This window comes from Neltuma alba, unplaced genomic scaffold (genome assembly GCF_004799145.2).
Source record: "Neltuma alba isolate B1F8T4 unplaced genomic scaffold, ASM479914v2 tig00012843_pilon, whole genome shotgun sequence".
In the NCBI taxonomy this organism is placed as follows: Eukaryota; Viridiplantae; Streptophyta; class Magnoliopsida; order Fabales; family Fabaceae; genus Neltuma; species Neltuma alba.
Genome location: NW_021637231.1, coordinates 469,066 through 489,681, shown reverse-complemented (window position 1 = coordinate 489,681; position 20,616 = coordinate 469,066). Strand labels below are relative to the sequence as shown.

General features: G+C 35.0%; 1 protein-coding gene across 3 annotated transcripts; it reads right to left on the bottom strand.

Moving 5' to 3' along the window:
* Positions 1-713: 713 nt before the first annotated feature.
* On the bottom strand, positions 714-13,914 carry LOC114731749 (E4 SUMO-protein ligase PIAL2). Of its 3 annotated transcripts, none has more exons than XM_028919001.1 (16): positions 13,592-13,914; positions 11,216-11,312; positions 11,023-11,088; positions 10,141-10,206; positions 9,981-10,063; positions 8,740-8,791; positions 8,583-8,651; positions 7,257-7,324; positions 7,118-7,163; positions 6,895-6,979; positions 6,711-6,812; positions 6,486-6,537; positions 4,416-4,467; positions 3,534-3,650; positions 2,554-3,426; positions 714-1,621 (listed from the first exon to the last, which is right to left on the bottom strand). In XM_028919001.1, exons 1-16 carry the CDS (start codon positions 13,777-13,779, stop codon positions 1,073-1,075), a joined length of 2,565 nt encoding a protein of 854 aa, XP_028774834.1. In that variant the 5' UTR covers positions 13,780-13,914; the 3' UTR covers positions 714-1,072. The 3 variants fall into 3 exon arrangements, with proteins under 3 accessions (XP_028774834.1, XP_028774835.1, XP_028774836.1); XM_028919002.1 differs by having other exon boundaries at positions 6,895-6,978; positions 7,114-7,163; positions 11,216-11,288; XM_028919003.1 differs by having other exon boundaries at positions 11,216-11,288.
* Between the last annotated feature and the right edge of the window lie 6,702 nt (positions 13,915-20,616).

Genomic DNA, 20,616 nt, shown 5'->3' with positions numbered 1-20,616 from the left:
CCCACATGATTAAATGGGGTTGTGTTTTACAAAAAACTAATCTTTCATAACATGACAAACCAAGATTTGAATTCCCGTTAATATTTAATACTCAATAGTATCTCTAACAGGATTATCTCTAATAAGAAGATATTTGTGCTTAGGAAAGGGGAAAAAAAGCCATGCCCCCATACTTAATATTATTCTTAAAAAGCTGCTGAACAAGCCATAAAATCGGAGTAGAAGCTTCTTATGGGAAGTCCTGTGGAGGAGAGGAAAGTTCACCTTATCTCGTGGAAGGAAATGATAAAAGACAAGATGCAGGGTGGTCTTGGTGCTAAGGATTTAACAAACCAACATGAAACTTTTATTATGAATCTGTGTTGGATGATCCTTACTCAAAGGAATGCTCTATGGGTGAAGGTTTTAAAAGCTAATTAAAAGTGCGGGGAGCAGGGATGGCCGCAAGTTGGAGGGGGGGGAAAAAGGGCATAATGCATCCCAGATCCCTTACGTTCTGGAATTTTCGCCACAATTTTCCTAAATGCAAGCGATCAAATATCAATAAAATGACAAATAAAAAAGAGATGAAGAGAAATGCAAGATCCATTGGTTAGGAATGAATTTGACACGACTAATATCATAAAAGAACATTACAAGAGAACTAAAATGAAAAATAGAAGAAAACTAGTAAAGCAACAATGTTGCGAACCTGTTGGATTCTGGAATAGACATGTTGCAAATATGTGCTGGGTGCGCTTGATAAAGTTTAAACATTAACTTATGAATAGTATAACATCCATATTGAGATATTGATATCTTGACTGTTTTGGTTTTCAAAAGGGGGGGGGGGGGGGAAGACATCTTGACTATAACCCCTTGTTCCTTCGAAGCCTACTGTTAGAATTTGATATTTCCAATTGCAGTTCTTATGGAGAGTATGTTCACCTTTAAACAACCATATTGGCCCAAAAAGACTGTACAACATACTGAATAAAAAAAAAAAAATAGCTGGCCTCGTGTACACTGCACGTCAGATTAAACGGAAATAGCATAAAATATTAACTCGTTTGAGGATAATTACCCGCATTTTTCATATGCCATGGGCACTACCGGGTTGGTGCAAAACACTGCTTGGTCGGACTGACAGAGGGCCTAGCGGCCTTACACTTTGCGTTGATTGAGTTGGCTGAATTATAAGCTGTCTAACTGCATCAGGATATTGCCGACCAGTAAGACTACCACGCATTCGACCTGTGGGCCTCCAATCGGACTCTGACTGCAAATTGAATGAACCATCAGGCATAGGCATTGACTGTACTGGTCCTCTCACGTTTCCACTCTGGTCTCTTTGACTTTGGTTTTGAATTGGCAAGGGTGCTGGCGGTCTTATCATCCGCCCTGCATTCATATCCCTGGCTGGTTGGCCATTCACCGGAGTAATGCCAGATTGTGAACGGCCCAATGGAATAGGAGATCGATTGGAGTCTACAGCACTTGATGACTGACCAATTGATCGACTCCTTGGATTGAGGGCTTGCTGTAGGTGTGCATTTTGAAAATGACGCAACAAGCTGGATGCGGCGTATGGATTTGGTGGTTGACTTGGTACTGAAGCATTAGCCATCTGTGGGGCTCGGTTCTGAGATTCATTGAAAAGCAAAAACATGAATAAAAGTGATGCAAAGGGTTCACGTATTCACTGAAATTGACCTTGAACTACATAGAGGCTATGCAGCACTAGAGGTAATTACACAAGTCGTGCAAATACACTAAAACTCTTAACACTACACACTCACCTGGGCAGATTTATTAGCTAACTCATCATCCTACTCAACACTAAAGCGTAACAAAACACACATAAGAGCAAGCATAACACTAAACGACCACACTAAAAAAAATACACAATCATCATAAAAAGAGCTACAAACAAAATATAAATAAAGACTAAAATAAAGTTCTTCTAAATCACACTAGTTTCCGAAGTATCATGACCAGACTAACAGCAACCGTAGGTTAAGAATAACAAATGAAGGCTCAAACCATGCTAATGAAAATTAAGAAATAATAGGAGAAAGAATGGATTTCAATCTAATGTAACATTACCAAACATCTAAAATGGTACTCTAATAAAGAGCGAATTCCTTGAGACAACCAATTACTGCAACTCATTCTATTAATAATATTAAATATATACTCTTAACAAGCCAAAAAAATTATAAGTAAAACTCATTCCTCAAATATCATGTAATGCATAAAACCCACACGTAATTTCTTCCAATAACCACATTTCCTTCAGGCCAAAAGAAAAAATACACTTCAAACACTGGACAACTTGGAAACCCCCCCCCCCCAAAAAAAAAAAACCAAAAACAAAAACCAAAAGGAAAGACAACAGATCAACCCAGCAAGCTAAGGAAGGAATACAATGGAGTATAGCATGTTACCATTTGAGGTGGGGGTTAAACATTATTCCAGGTGAGGCTAGTTAGCGCAGGAGGGAAAATGTCCTATATACATTATAGTCAACATCTTATAAAAGGAATAGTGGCAGGGACACTGAATAAACTCAACCTGTGTTGGAGAGTGATGCTGCGATATAGATACAGTTGCTCCCACAACCTGAGGAAGATTCACAGTGGGTCGGGAGAAGTGCTGCCGCCTTTCTGTATCACTCACTATAGGACTGAAACCATTGGCTGGGCTGGACCCAGAAACATGAGGAGCAACAGTGGAACTACCAGGTATCAAGGGACTCAAATTAGTTCTTGATCTTTGCTGTGGTCCCAATGCCTGGCATTGTGCTGGGAGTGCCTGAACTGCTACTGGATTCCTATTAACATGTCTTGGTATTTGTTGCGACCTTCCATTCTCTAAGACAGCTGTATTCAAATAGTTTGACTGCTGCATTTGGAAATTGTTTGGCGCAGTAAACTGATTTTGCAGACTCAGGTTAGAAGTAAGGGTGATGCCATGATCCACGGCTTCTTGATTAGTTGCTTGAGCAATGGCATCAGTTAGAATAGGGTGCGCACAGTTGCCAACAATTGTTGGAGGATCTGACCCACCAGAAGTAAGGTGAACTCCAGGCCAAAAGTCATCTTCCGCTTGAGCAGCAACATCTTGATTCACTCCAGCAGAGTTCAAACCCGATGTAGCCAAAATTGAGGTGGTAGGTTGAGTTTGAAGATCTGCCAGGTGAGGCTTTATGTCGGTGGTTTCACCAGCATCCAATATCTCCATGTCATCATCATTGGTGAGGTCCAAAACATCCGGAAGAGCCCCAGGGAAGCTAGGACATTCTTTTGGCTCAGCCGCTTCCTTTCCAGAATTGCGGGCATCATTCTGCATTTTATCCACATCAGCATCATCTCTGAAAACTGCTTTCCAAGACCCATCAGCACTTATGAGCACCTCCGCAACATTGTCACCCACATTTTTAAGGATCTATGTCAACAGAGAAAGAAAGGTTCCTGCCTTTTCACACTTCTGTTGTCAAAGGATATAATGTAAACAAAAGCTTATTAAAAGATTATAGATCTGAATATACTTGCCTCAACCATATTCCGATCAAGGCAAATATCTGGATAACAGACATATTGACTGCAATGAGGGCAGCGCCAGGACGGCCTCCTTGAATTTATGTTGATGAAGTTATCAAAATCAAAACACTGCAGAAAATAAAACAAGGAGAAATCTTTATGAGGAGAAAAAAGAAGGGTATATAGAGTGACGATAGGATCACATTAGCCCACAGATAGCAATATACAATTAACACTATTCAAAACAAGGTATTTATTCTGCAAAATTCAATGCAGATGCTGATATCTTGCATATCTGATAACACCACAACAGCTAAGCAACTCAACGTTTGGCTTGAGCTATCTATAGGCACTTTTATCATTAAAATTGGTAATTATGTATATTCTTACTTGAGGTTTTTTTTGTTTAAAAAACATAAATTTCTCTTCAAAAGAGAAATCTTCGACTGTTCAGTTCATTTCTACAGCAGAAGATAGATTATGAAGCCATCCAACATGATTTGTACATTAGCCAAAACCAGAAAACATCGTTTTAAAGGGGGAAAAAGCACTTTTTCCTTGAAATAATAGTATTTTATCTTTTGCAACACGTCCAGATGTAATTGAATCCTCTGCTGACACTCATTCTTGAGCTCAACCCGATCTGAATCTTCTAGCTTATATTTGGATACTTCGAATCATCAAATCTTATTTAAAATGAGCTGAACTGTTTATGACTTGAGTGTACACTTTACATTGATTTTGATTTTTTTTTTTAATTTAGAAAAAAGTAGAATACAAAATAGACAGACAGGGTCTTCTAACCGCCAACGTAAAGAATTTATGTTAACCAAAAAGAGACCAGTTGCATGCCTATGCAGGCACATATGTGATACAACAAGAGGAAGTACTCGCCTGGAAATGTTTGCATGAGCGTCCCTTTACAGGAGTCTTGATACGTGTAAAGCTGTTTGGCATGTGTACAAGACACGTTATCAGTTTTTATCATAAACCAGAAAGTAAAAACGAAGAGGAAAATAGTTATCTGCCAAAACTAATGAACTCTAGTGATAAATGAACAATCTTAGTCTAACTTCAGCATACTAATGCACTCCAGTGCAAAGATGACAAAATAAGCTACAAATTGAACAAAGCTAGAGCCCATGGAATGGATGAACTGGGTGATGACGGAACCAGATACCACCAAAACACAGAAATATCATTCGGTTATGAAACTCAAAACAATAAAATAGAAATTAATCCCTTTTTGCTCAAACGAACGAATAAGGATTTGAGTACAGCCAAGAAAGAAAGGAAAAATAACCATTCCCTTAGAATTTGAGAGACTAAGGACTCTCCCACAAAATTTTCCCTTAAACCCTTACTGAACCCTCATTACCCAATATATATAGCCAAACCACAGTGCTTTTAAGAGTATTTTTGATCCATTCATTCTTACACGTAATAGATCAAATATTAAACTAAATTTCTTACCCATGTTCTTATTATCAAACCAAACAAATTCATGGCAGTGAACATACCATTCCATTCCATTCCTTATTATTCTATTTCATTTCATTGCCATCCTTTCAAAAAATCAAACAGGCCCTTTGATGCATGAACTGTAAATTGATACACATCATAATTAGTTAGTTGCTTGGCTGGTCAGTAACATCCCTTCTGATCCTATCCCCACCTTCATTCCCCTGCTTAATCCCCTTCTTATGTTCTGTCTCTCCTTCCCCCTCCATTTCTGTTCTTCAATTCTCCATTCCCCCTCCTTTGCTTCTATCTTCTCTCCCTAAAACTCCTCTTTTTGCATTAGAACAAGTGTGCATGTGTCGCATCAGCTAGGAATCAGGACTAATGAGCCTTCAAATGTATGCGCATGATTTAGATTTTTACTAATAATTAGAGATTCGATTGCTTTAACAATTTGTTCTGTATGGTTGCATGGTGAAGAAATTCGCCTGAATTAAAATTCTATTCAGTGCAATATATTTTATTCTCATTAGACAGCAAAATATAAAAATGAAGGTAACAAGCCTGCCTCCTCTAACCAGATAATCTTGAATAAACCTAATACATTAATTGGGATAAGATAAACAGATTCTATCCTATAATATTTTAAATAAAAAAAGAATAAAACAGATATGTTTTGAAAATAGGGTTAATATAATCTTTTTTTCTTTTAACGAAAGGGGTAATATAATCTTTGGTCCCTCAAGTTTTTTTTTTTTTGGAGGGTTGACTTCCCAATATCCAGTGCCTTTGGCAACTAACTAATCCGGTGCTGGGTGTGGTGAGACCTTTCAGCAGCAGCCCCTCCCAGCAGATATTTTCTCTATTCCCAAGGCTCGAACTAGAGGTCCCATACCACTTGACCCAACATGCGTTGCTTTGGTCCCTCAAGTTTAAACCATAGGTTTTGATCCCTCAAAAAGCAAAATTATATATTTTTTTATTGAATTATAAGGACCAATGTTTTAAATGAAAAGAAACTTAAGGGACCAAAACCTATGATTTGAAATTTGAGGGACCAAAGATGATATTAACCCTTAAAAATAAAATCATAACAATCTGAACAGGGGCACCGCACAGAAAGCCCAATATGGGCTAGGTTTTGTGCCACAAAGCCCATTTGAATTAGGACTTTAGGCGTTGCTCTTCAACACATTGTCATGATTCATCACATCCAACCACTCGTAAACATGTTGCTGATTAACATTAAAAAAAAAAAAATGCAGCAAATGAAGCTGATTACCCCTATCACTCAATTTCAAAATTAGATTAATCATTTGTTTGGATCCTTCTGCTTTAAGGTTGGTCACGACCACTACCGTTCAACAGTGCCAAAGAAGTCCACCAATCTTTTCTGATGGATAGATTCCACGCACCAAGAGACACTCAAAAACAAAGCAAGCAGAAGCTGGAAAAGAAGGAAGAGAAGGACCACAATTATAAACAACTAAGATCAGAACATACCTTATGGGACAAGTAAGTGAAATTTGTGATGCACCCTCCATTATATCAGAATCTAATTATTCAAAAAAAAATAAAAGGAAAAGAAAGAGAAACAACAAAGTCATGCATTCAACATCGAACCTAATCGTGGAAAAATAATAATGTGCTATGATCTGTAGTCTAACTAGAAAAAATGAAGTAGCAATCATTTTATTGAACTACTTATGCTAATTATCCAAGGTATACCTGAATCGAGTGAGGTAACAGCAGGCGGAACATAATCTGGAATAACTGCATTCTCCGGCAAAGATTTGTGGCTCATAAAGGCAACAAGAACTAGATAATGACCTTCACAATGATTAAGTAAAAGTCAAATATATTAATGCCATGAGATGATAGAGAAAATTAGAGATTTATGTTAAATGCTCACCATAAAATTGGCCAACAACCTGAAGAAGATTCGTTCCATATTTAAGCATACCAGTCACATTTGTTGGCATTTGTGGTTCGGGCTCCTAGAAAATGCAGTTAAAATTTGAAAGCGGAAAAAAGAAAAGAAAGAAAGAAAGAAAAAAAGAGGGTAATGCCAAGCCCATGAAAAAAGTCTAGTGAAATGTTTTAGAATATATATCAGCAAGCATAAACCAACCCACCAAGACATTAGTCCTTCTGCCTACGCCCTTTCCATTGAGAAGAAAGCTACAAAAGATAGCATAAATATTAATTAGCCTCAAGATAGGATTCCTTCCACTTCTGCACAATTAAAGTAAAAAAAGTTAGAAATGACCAAACCTGACTCGTTGAGGAGTTATGAGGCATGCAGACGTCTCTAAGTTATCTATATGTGCTACAAATAACCACTGCAAGTGAAAATAAGACATAGGTCAGCTGTATAAAATATAAGAGAATTATTTGGGAGACCTCGACTTATTGCATTTATATCTTGTGATGGGATAATGAGTAGTTGCTGACCACGTAGTGTATCTTTACATATATTGTAAAGATTTGCTATCGTTCTATAAATTTCCATGCTTTGCATAATGTTTTTTCAGTCAATGAAATGGATCCGAAGTCATATGGTTTTCAATTCCACATGGTAGTATATTCTGATCATTCTTTTTGCTTCTGCTTGCTCTTCTCAAGTAGTGTGAGAGAGAGTTATGATTATGACTTAGGGCAGATTGAGTATGCCATTCACTGGGGGCCGTTGCGGTCAGCTCCCATTGCGGGATAATCAAAAGCATCTAATCAACCAGTCCCTGAATTCCAGCAGCCATCTGTGAAGTGTGTGGCTATCATGTGTCAACAGAAGAAAGTTCAGCCTCGTCCAGCAAATGAAGGTGCATGTGGCAACTGTTCCTCCAGTGATTGATTTTGACAGCGCCAAACGCACTATTGCTAGTCAAACTCAGGTTGTTTCCTACCACTGCAGCGTTGGGTGTTGGGAATATGGTATTACGGAAGATCATAGCATATGACTCGTGTTTCAAACAATGGGAATCTCCCTTTGCTGAGGAATAATCTCTTTGATTCAGGGATCGGTGAGAGAGACAAGGTACCTTCAAAGAAGGTTTGTGACAGCATTTCTAGAGGCAATAGAGGCAAGTCTGTTTAGTCTATGTGAGATAATGAAGTCACAGCTCAAATTTTCTGAGACCGACATGACTTCTTACATCAATCAGAGTTCTATTACCTCAGTGTTACCAGCCCAGAAAGTTAAGTTCATTCAAAAAATCTTCAAGAAATAAAACACTATGGATTGTTGACTCTGGAGCATCAGATCATATGACTAACTGCTATCAAGTATTTTCAACTTATGTTCCATGTGCCTAACATCTAAAGTTAACAAAGCAGATGGATCTCTTGCTCTTGTTGACTGGGAAAGGGAAGCATTTGTAATTCAGATTCTATTACTATGGAATCAATCCTTCATGTGGCACAATCTAATTTATTGTCCATTAGCCAAATGACTGCACAATCCAACTATTTCGCTAAATTTTTCACATCCCATTGTGTTTTTTAGGACCTATCATCAAGAATGATGATTGGTGATGGTAAGGAGTACAAAGGACTCTATTACACCATGTTTACAAGTCAAATAATTTAAAAGATTCTTACAATTTTATCTTGCAGAGGCGCTGTACTCTTTGGAATATGGAAATCAGCTGCAAAAGCTCCATATCCAGGCTGCATTGTAGGCAAAACATAAAGGAATATACAATATGTTATCAACAAAAATACGAAACTATAAATTAGACAGTGCCTTAGCAACTACCTTGACTTCAAGTGATGCAAGTATCAGCCCCATTTTCAATTTTGGATAAAACCTGCAAAGACATGCACATGAAGAAACGGCTATATCATGTAAAGGGAATGGCTCATCCAAGATCTAAAATTTAGTCCTTCTTGAAATAACATGCACCAATCATAGCGGACGACCTCCAGGCTCCAGGAAATAAAGACACTCATGCAAGAACTCTTAACTGTGTATAGTAAATAAATTTTTCACTAAAACCCTATATAATTCTCTAAATATGATCTAGAATCCATTGATTACCTAAAAACTCCAGGTACCATCAGTACTTATCACTATAATTTTGCTCCAATTGCATCCTTCCAAAGGTACTAAAATGATGCTACACAACCCTCCAAGGACAAAATATTTGATAGCCAAAACAAAGTTAACTATTCTGGTACCATAGTGATGGAAATATTTGAGAAGTCATTTGATAGTGGAGTGACCTTTCAAAGACCAAAATAGGGCTTTGGTCTAAATTGTTTTTGGGGAAAAAACTTACTCAACTTAGATTCCGTGTTGTAACAAAAGTTAAATAACAACAACAATTCTAATTCCACTAGGTGGGATTGACTTTGTACTCTATCAACAACTAAATTTTTGGATAAATTGTCAAAAGGTCCTGCTCCATAACTTCATTGACTGTTCTCTTTGGTTTTCTTCTATCCCATTTCAAAAAGTTCCATACTGCTTAATCCAACCTCTTTACTGGCCCGTCCAATGACCTTTTTTTGTATGTATCTAAACAACCCTCAAATGATTTTTTCCCATTTTCTCTTCAATACATGCCGTGACAACTCTTCCTCATATATGTTCATTATGAATCTTAAAGCATGATTTTTTCATGAAAACCAATCATTCTTATATTTCATAGTTTTTCCCCATTTAAGGCATCATTTAAACCAAGCACTCATAAATTCAGTACAAATGTAAGCAAGATTACATGCATGAGAGTCCACGCAAAGATGGTAGATAAAAATTATAAAAATAACCACGAAAACTCTGACGTGCTTACCACCAAACAATTGTAATAATAAAAATGTCTACAGATTATAAAGATCTTTGCAATTCTCATAATAAAATTTAATGTTTACCCTTCAGGACAATTGCAAGCTACATAAAAACAAAGCAAATAATTTTCCGTTCTTTTATGTAAATTAAAATTATTATTTGAAGAAACGCAATAGAAGCCATGGGGAGCAAGTGATAAGGAGTCCAACCTTTCCATTATTGTTGAGATTGAGGACTGGTAATGACTAGATCCAGCATCAACATCCCTGGTACTACAGTAGCTCTTCCCCATCTGAATAAAGAAAGATTATCATCATAAATAAGATGATAACAAGCAACATTGTACACACGGAATAGATATAAGTATACCTCATCAAAAATAGCCAAAAGATCTTTATTGTCTTTCGGGCTGAACCATTCAAGGTTGCAAGCATGCTGTGTGAGCAGAAGATCCACAAATAAATCAATGTTATGGTGCCTAACTAGAAAAGCAAACTAAATGACATCATATCATATACACTAAAAAGGGATCCACGATCCAAATTAGTCTCCACTTGATCACAATAATCAATGATTAAATTTTAAATTTGGGAGGATGACAACTAAGGACCTCAGAAGAAGGTTAATACCAAATCAAGACCCCATTACAGCTTAAATTCCCAGATTCAGTATTCATTGTCCTGTATTTCAACACTGCAAATCTTTTAAAAAAAAAAAAAATCCTAATCTAGCATGAACACTCATATGAGTTCCTTAGTTGTCACTCTTTAACCAATGACAGAAAAGAACAGAAATTAAAGAATTTAAAGTAGACTAGGGGATCTATATGATCATCATTTTGACACTATAAACAAATTATTACTCGTGAATTTTAAAGAAATTCAATTAAGGGACATATATAATCATTAATCTGATTATATAAACAAAATATTACTCCTTAAATTACTCCTGCTATAATCTCAGATTCAGGGATCTACATTATCTTAATCAAATTGGTAGTACCAAAAAATAAAAAAAATAAAAACTCAAGAAAACTCTTTTTATGATGTGAGTTTTCACGTGACACATGACAATTGCAGAATAGTTCACTTAAGTTCTTCTATAGTCAACTAGTACTCTGCCTCATAACTGATTAGTTCTCTAAATACTTTAAAAGATTGAGAAATAAATGGAGTCATTATAATTAATGGCCATTCAAAAAATTATTAATAGCATTATCACAAAGAAATGCACATCACTGGATGTTTTTACCTTTACGGATATCATCAGAACCATAATAGCTGCTTGTAAGAAATTATTATTTTTCTGTTGACATATCTGCAGAGAATAGGAGAAGTAAAATATTTTTTACTAGCTTCTAATTTACATGCTTGATATTATAATCATTAAAACCAAGAAGCATTGTCCCGGGCCCAAAAGTGACATTTGGATCACTCAAAATCACCTGTTTCAATAATTTAGGCAAATCTTGAGCGTTCATGGGAATTTGGTTACGGGCAAGTGCATAATCAATACCTCTGTCAAAGTGAATTTCATCAAATCTGTCACACTTGCGAAATAGTGAAATAAACTCAACTCAATCCACAACAACTAAATATCAAGTCAAATTTCAAAAGAATGAACAGTACACCCTATGCAAGAGCTATGCCAATGAGAAAACAAGGCAATACTGAACCCTATCATGATTATAAGGCAGCAGTATGAAATCCTAGAAAATAAAGAATAATCAAATAATTTTCTTCTTCAAAGATGATTACAAAGCATCACAGAAACTACTGCAAAGCAAAACACAGTTAAGAATGTTGAAAATTAGAGGGTCAGACTTGAAAACATATGACTTAAACAATTTAAGAAAAAGCAACGAAACCAAATGCAAATCATTAGCAATCCACATAAAAATAAAGAAAAAATTATAAATCTAATAAGTATATTTGTAAAACAGGTTGGACAGCTTGGCTCCCGACTCAAGACAAGTAGTCTTTATTTATGTTTATTTTATCCATAGATGTGTTTGAGCCCAGATAATCATTATCTAAGCAATTTTTTAGGATGCTAGTTCAGTAGCTTAGTAAGATTAGGATTAGAATTTTGCCTTCAACAGCTTAGGGTGCATTTAGGAGTTTGGAGTGGAACAGATTAACAGAACTTAATGTAAGATTGTTTGGGACTTTTATGCGAGGAATGAATTATCTTATTTAACCATTGTTTGGAAATTATTATAAAATAGATGGAATGGAACGGATTATAAATTTTTCTTTTCAATATAACCCTTCATAGGCTAACTTAGACGAGAGGGCGTGAATATTGCTTTAACCTTCTCATATTGCATAATAATTTGGTAATAATACCTTCCAACAACAACAATTCAACTACATTAATATGCGTATTAACTATTGCGCTAAAGAGAAGGGTAGAATAACTCAACACAATGGGGATTGTAGGAGACGAGTCCAAAAAAAATGCATAAGATAGGACGAGAGCTTAGTGCCACACAGTAGTAACAAGATATACATGGTTAATATTGCCAAATTCGTTTGTAAGCATTAATTAGGGGTAGTTTCGTAATTACGACAGTAATAGACAATCATTCAATCCTTGAGTCCAACCCCACCCCCCGGACAATTCAGAAGGAAAGAAGAAATTGAGTTTATGATATTAAGATATGGCTTAGGAGACCATTCCTGACCATTCCACCTCCTCTGAGGGGGGGGGGGGGAATCTTCCAAACAATAGCTTGAGCCCCTTAGCCATCCCACTCCATGCCATTTGCCTCTAAAAATTTAATAGAATAAAGTAGTTATGCCTTTGAACATTGAGTATTGTGTTGAGAAATTTGAGACTTTGCGATTATAGGTTGTTGTTTTGCCTTCCATACTGTGACAACACTTATTGCAGCAGAAATTCAAATTCAGTGCCTTCTCTATGTAGCATGAGATGTGTTTTCAAACATACTGCAAGCCATATGAGTTATAAAATTGCAATGTCTTCCATCAGAAAACATGCATACAAGAGAAAAATTCATCTTCCTTGACACCAAGTAAAGAAGTAGTAACGGAAACACGATAAGCATCCCCATTAATATATCATCATCAACAAAATAGACAATGATCCATAAACAAAAGTATCCTCGACATACTTTTAGTTGTTTGATTTATTATTACTCATCACTTCTATTTATTCCTACCATGGGGTTAAAGATATAAGTGGGCACTTCAAATAAATGCCAATCCTGCAAGACTTTCTATCCTGCCCATAGAAGCTTAGTAACCCAAAATTTATTTATAAAAAAAAAAGGATAATATATTGAAAAGCCATGAGAGCATTACCTATCTGTGAAAAAGTTCGTACATGTCTAAGAGACGGATAACGCCACCATGCCAACATCCTAACAGAGTACCTATTTGTATCTATAAATAGCCAATCACAATTAATATTGTCAAATTTTTATTTCTAATTTCTTTAGTAACCCTCCTACACCCTGATTCAGCAAAAATGACATCGGTCACTCTGTTGGCGCTTAATAGGCATATGCCCAAAAGAAATGGAGAAAATGACGAATGAAGAGCACTCGACTGACTTTGTTATCCATTTTCGTCCCACTACAACTTTAGACGAGTCCTCACAATACCGCTGTAAACTCCTCGAAGTAATGTTATTTCATGAAAAAGCTGCAGTTCCTCAACTAAACACAAACACATTACTATTCAACACCACTAAGTTAACACAAAAGCTCGTGGAACCCAGAATAAAGAATTATATGCGGAATAAACAAAGAAAAAGACGGAGATTAAATGCCCCAACAAAAAGGAAAAAAAAATACCTCGAGAGGGAGAGGCAGAGGTTGAAGAATTCAACAGGGTCAGACGGGTGGCCAGGCTGCAGATGCCGAGCTAGTCGGCCAGCGACGAAAGTGATTCCGTAGGAATTGACCAACGATGGCGAGAAATCGTTTGCAACTCCAGCCTCGGGTCCGGCTAACGGTGGCCTCGTTAACATGGTGCTGCTCATTCCTAAGGACCTCGCGTTGCCGCACCGACCTTTTGTTCTTGAAGAGAGCAAGGGGGTTAAACCGTAAGGTGCAGCCGTGCAGGTTTAGTAACCGAGCTCCAGGAGCACAATGGATTTAAATTGTAGTACTTCTAGAAATCACAATGAGGTCTTCCGGAGTACTACAGTATCTACAATATAAAAGACAGGGATTGGAATGAAAGATTACTTGTGGAATTTTAGCATATGACGGAGGAGGTTGTATTTCCTAATTTTACCTTTATAGTTTATGTAATTTCAGGGTAACAAGTAATTAGTTATGTTAAATATTTTTTAATAATTTTTTAAAATTACAATCCCAATTTTTATTTGAAAAAATAGCAAATAAAAACTCATCAATAGGTAAATTGTAATTTGGGACTCTTAATTTAAAAAATAGCAAATAAAAACCCGGTCTCATATTATAAATATGAAATTTTGGTAAAATTTCTAAAATGCTCCTCAGCTAAGTTCTGATTTGATTTACTAAAGTTGTCATTCGTTAAAGTGAACTTGTCATTTCCCATAATCAACTTGTCATTTAATATACCCTCAGTTAAGTTGTAATTTGGTCTATTGAAGTTGTCATTCACTAAAATGAACTTGTCATTTCTCATAGTCAACTTGTCACTTGACTGAAGGGCATTTCAGATATTTTACCAAAATTTCATATTTGCAGTGTGGAACCAGGCTTTTATTTGTCATTTTCCAAATTGAGTATATCAAATCGCAATTTTACATATTGAGAGTCTTTATTTATTATTTTTTCTTTTTATTTTTTATTTTCAATGCTTTTACCAAACACTATTAAAATGGGCTCAATCCTAGACCAAAAAACAAGAATTCTCTGCTTGGTTTTTTTGATCAAATGACGTCTTGAAACATTGGGTTAACTAGAAGGTGCTTCCTCCCTGCAAAGCTTCTCCAACTACAGTGTAAATTTTATATAATCTTTTTTTAACAATTACAAAAACCATGTATCAAACTTTAATACTACCTCCGATCCTTAATATAAGATTTTATTTGACTTTTAATTCGATCTAAATATAAGATCACAATCTACTTTGTCTCTCATATTTATGTATTTTTTTAAGAAAGTCCTTTTAACAATAATAGTTCTAACCAATACACTTGCTTAGCAAGGATATTTTAGGAAAGACAACACCTATTTATTACAAATAACTAACTTAATTTCTTTCTTTAATATCCTCAAATTAGTCAACTAACTCTTATAATTAGGACCAGAGGTAGTACATGGTAATAAAAACACTTTCTAAATGTAATTTAAATGAAAACATAAAGCTCACATTGAAAACAAAAAAAATCTTTAAAATTATAAAATAAACCATAGAAAAACTGTGATTTAAAATTAAAAATAGAATGACATGAAATATTTTACATTAAATGGATAAACCAAATAACTTCTTGTCATTGAGCTATCTCATATTTGTTTTCAACACTTATTAAAATAAATTGAAACCCTCTGCCCAAAATGCTCATCTGATAATTGCAACAATGAACTTGAAGGAAGGGATGTAATTTTGGAAAAATTATAATAAGATCTTAGAGAAAGAAAATAATTACTAAAAAACCCCAATAACAACATAAGTAGCCTATAATGATAAGTTTCAGAATAGAAAATGATAACTTCTAAAATTTGTTTTATAATTATTATTTTTATTGAGACTTGATTTCACATCAATGCAAAATGAAAATACTTTTTATCACCGTGTTGGAGGAACCAACTCTTTTTTCATTCCTACATAACAATGTTCTTTTCATCTATAAATCCATTTATTTAAAGAATTGACGGGTTACTTAAAAATCATAAACATCAGCTTTCTTCGAGCAAACCAGTAAGAACCAACTTGCTATATTAAAAAGCAATATCTTTAGCATAAGATGCATAAGCGCTAAATAAAAACATAAATTCAGCAGGGATTTTTAAAATGAAATTATGCCATATTCATCATTGGCATCATCAACTTCTTAATATAAAATATTTTTTGAAAAAAAAAAGTGAAGTTCACGTCATCATAACATTTCAATCTACATACAATTCATACTCTAGATATCCACTCCATACATTTTTAATATTGACATGATTATTAAATTCAAACTATATAAGCTCGTGAGGTGATTTAATCAGGCCCCCCAACACCAGTTCCTTTGCGCCATTCTCATTTCTCAATCGCTTCAAAACAAACACCCACCCCCAACCAATTCCCAATCAGACATACATTTCACACATCATCAACTTTAGAGACCATAGATAGTGATCCTTTCTCTCACACATATTCATTATAATCTACTAGCACCTCCACATGTGGGAGATACTCCTCAGTCCTCACATGATCCTCGCATCAAATCTGGCGAGGGCAATTCTGTCTTCCAATTCCTGGTCTTCCTTCTTCATTGCATTTGGTTGCTTCCATGGATCCTTGCCCCTTTTGTTCGGTTCACCCCTCAAGACTCCCGTCACCTCCAGGCCTACACTTTCCATCGTTGTTATAATGTTAGTCATAGCACAGCTGGAGAGACAATAGGAGAGAAATCAAGGATGAACCATAAGGATTTAAAAGAAAAAGATCTGTATAGCAAACTTGGAGTTGGGAAACAATTCGAAGGGTCTCTTTGGGAGGTAGGCTTGAAGAAACAATGGCTTCTGCGGTTTCTTTGCTGGTATGCACAACATCCATAGCCGTTCAATGTTTCCCATCCGCTCGAAGTGAACGTTTCATTGTAGGTAGTTTGACTTTGGTACATAGACCTAAGCTTTGTGATTGTGGCTGCACCTTCTTCTCGCAGAAGGAAAAGGAAGGTAAACTATTCGACTTTGTAATTTTTGGGATGGGGGAATCGTTTAAATACTAATACTGTCAATTACTGTTTGCCTAGAAAGGACTTAAGTAAAGAATAGGAAATTGGGTGTTCTAACATTACAAGCCATACCAGTGTAAATTTGGGCCTCGCTGAACCAAATTGGTAGCCATTTTAAAAGAGAAAATGAATTTCCTGAGATTGATATTGTGTTGGTCTAATTGGCTTGATGACCATAATACATCGAACCGAATCACTGGAGTGGAAAAAGAGTTCACAAGAAAAATCTGGAGAGGAAGAAGCACTAGTAGACCCCATTCTTCCATTGGCTTAAATTATGATAGGATTGCATTACAAGAGAAATGAGATGATTCAAAATTCAAATTAAAATTTCAAAATATGTGTCTATAGCACACAGCCCCATTTGTGTGAGCCATATAACACAAAGCCCAATAAAGTTATTATGAAGCCACATACCTCTTATAAACAGTAAAATAAGTATGAAGAAAAAAAAAAAAAGCCATTTAAGTCATGGCTTTAATGGAAGACTATTAAAAGGTATATTGATTCAAGGTTTAAAAAAAAAAGTACATTAATTAAAAACTTGTTTTTACCTAAACACTGAGGTAAAAACTTGAGCGGGTTGTACATAACCTCCTAATATTTTAAAATTTTAACTTAACCCATGTAACCTTTTATTTTTATTACCATAGAACTATTACTGCTAAGTGGTTGACTAGTAGGCACATGACATATTACATGTCATCTTATATAAGTTAATAATTTCATAAAATCTCCTTAAATTTTAAGAAAACTCCCTAAATTTGAGAATATTAAATTTAAATTTTGAAATTCCAGGGACGCTACATACAAGTGGTATAAAGTTACAAAGGTTTTATAAGATTAATAAATAATAAATCACATGAGGTGCCATGTAGATGACACATGTTATTCTAATGATCTGGCGTGTCAATTTTTATATTAAAAAAATAACAATAGCTTAATGTCAAGAGATTCATGATAAAAAGAATAAAATGTTATGGGGTTGAATTTAAACTTTGAAATGTCAGATAAACTATACTTAAAATTCAAGAATTTTGTTTAACTTAACTGATATATTGATGATACTAAAAGGCTTGACATTTTAAAAGACAACAATGCCCTCCACATCATTATCATTTTCCAGACTCTAATCAAACATATTTGAGTCATGCAGGGGGTACTTTTAGGGATAGTAACTCTGCCACTCATGCCGCTATATTTCCAAGTTGAACTTAAAACTTCTGATGAAAATACAAAGATTAATGTGCTTTTCTTGGGATCTGAAGCTTCAACATATTTCTGAAAAATTAAATCATGTCGTTAATGCTATAGCTTAAGAGGGACTATCTACTCCTTCTATTTTGGATCATTGCCCAGAATATTTTAAGAATTTGTGCTTGAAACATAGTTTGGGATTCAATCTCCTCTTAGATTAATTTCTTTTTTTGTTTAGCCCTGTTGCCTCTTTTCATTTGTATCAAAAAAAAAACTTAAAACTTCTAATTAAACTGGGATAGCTTCCTATCCGGTTGATCCAAGGTTCAATGATACAAACAAATCCTTGTTGAAATGGTATTTTTTAAGATAAAACAGCATACAATTTAGGTACAAATTTTCACCCTTTCCCGCGCAAATTCCAACACTTCTTTGGGAAAAAAAGGTTTGTTATCGATCATTGTTCAACATGCGTGAGATGAGATACTGCAACTCATAGCCAAAGCCATTCTCCTCTTGTCATGACTGCAAAGCCATGCAAGAACTGATATACGCACATGATCACCTTCTCTTGGACCCCGTTGAGGCAAAATAGTTTGAGAAGACAGGCCATTGTTGATAACTTGATATTTAACATAGCGCATGACCATTTTAGCCCTTCCGATAGGAAATCTCATGGCCATAAGCTGGGGGGAAAGACCAAGACACTTAGCTATAAATTTTGGCCACATCTAGCTTATTTGCCCACCAACTAGTCCTATTCTTATTTCTTGATGTTGCATTTTGTCAGTAACCATATCAGTAGTAATCCTTCATTCAGGAAAAACATTCTAAAATTGAATCATCGAAACATACAAGATTGACTTCAGTCTAATACTTAGAAAATGTAATCTTGCAAATAACATTATAGAGGCCAATGGGATGAAAACCAGTTGGAATCTCTCCGGATAATCAAACTTTATAATGGGAGCAAGAAAAGTATGAATCAAAGGATCAACAGAATTGAAGAAAGCTAGCATGAAATTCATGTGGCCTACGAATACCATCAGGTTGCATATTTTTAACATTAAGATTCACCTCAAGATGAGGTATTGCCGTATTGGTTTTTAAAGTCATCTAACATGAGGCTGAGACCAATCCAGAATTTCCAAATTATGTAAGGCTTCAGCAATCAAAGAAGCATCATAGAGTTCTCTGCATAGTAAAGCCTGTGAAAGAAGTATTCAGGCTGAGACATCGTCTTTTAATATGCCAATATACCTAATAATTAGTTGTCACCGGAAAAGGAAAAAAAAAAAAAAAAAACCAGTGAATTGAATCAGAAGTAGCTCGCTTTCCAATTTTCTAACGTTATGTTCTGTTTTGCCCAGCTTAGTTTCATTCCACATCTGCAATGCACTTATTGAGACTTGTATAACATCCTAATTAACATATAGAAACCCCCCACGTTCATTAATTGCCAGACTTCTTTCACCAATTGTTCGCATCAATGAAAATGCAATTCTCATAGCGAAAAGGCTTGCTTTGTATGCTGATGCAAACTCTCCGATTCCTCCATCCAAGCGGTTCCCAGAGCATCAGTACTCGTTCACTCCATCAATTGTTATATACTTCGGCCCATGTCATCTACAGTTATATTATCACAGTCATTTTAAAAATTATGAACTACTCCTCCGGTCCTTAATATAAGACCCATTTAACTAATTTGATTAGATTAAGGAAGTTAGGTAAGTTAGTTAATTATAAGGAAAGTGACACATTTTTCCTAAAACACCATAATCATCTTTCTTAATACCACCTCTCCCTCTTCTACTTGATTATAGTTGAGGGAGTATCCATAGGGGTAATTTAGAGAAAATTGATAAATATGAGAAATGGGTCTTATATTTAGGACCAAAACCAACTCAAGAATTGGGTCCTATATTAAGGACCGGAGGAGTAATATAAAGCTCTTGGGTAAAAATAAAGAACAGAAATAACTCACATAAACGCATACATGGTATAACATTCCCCCTTTCTTCATCTTCGTGTTTAGCACTCGTTATAAAATACGTGCACCATCTGGCTCACTTATTTTTCATGAATAGGAATCCTTCTCACCTTTTGCTAATGCTCCTTTTAACTCCAAGGAAAAATAAATAACACTGAGTTCTTCATATAAAAACTAAATCACTAATTTGGGAATATGAAGAAAACTAATTAAACTAGTTATGTTACAAATGTATGATAATCTCCATAAACTATCATCTTCAATAATTTGTATAGGATTATTAGAATTATCTTTTCGTAAAAGCCTCTTATAATCAATAAAGATGTTTTAAGAAGAGATGAGAAATAAAGTAAACTAAAATTTTATATTTAAGACTAAATACAACCTCTAATTAGCTCTTATAGTATAAATAAAAATTAATATAGAATACATGAAATTGAATAAACAATGTATTTAAATAATGTTTTTCATATATTATACGATATGATATAACTTATCATATATTTTATACTCTTCCGATCCTTGATATAAGACTCATTTAACTAATATAATTAAATTTTAAAAGTTAGATAAATTAATTAATTATAAGAAACAGAACAAGTTTTTTCTAAAACATCATTATATTTGTCTTCAATATTCTCCCTCTCTCAATTATGATTAAGGGAATATCAATACTAATAATTTTAAAAAAATTGATAAATATGATAAATAGGTCTTACAGTTATGACTAAGATCAATTCAACAATCAAATC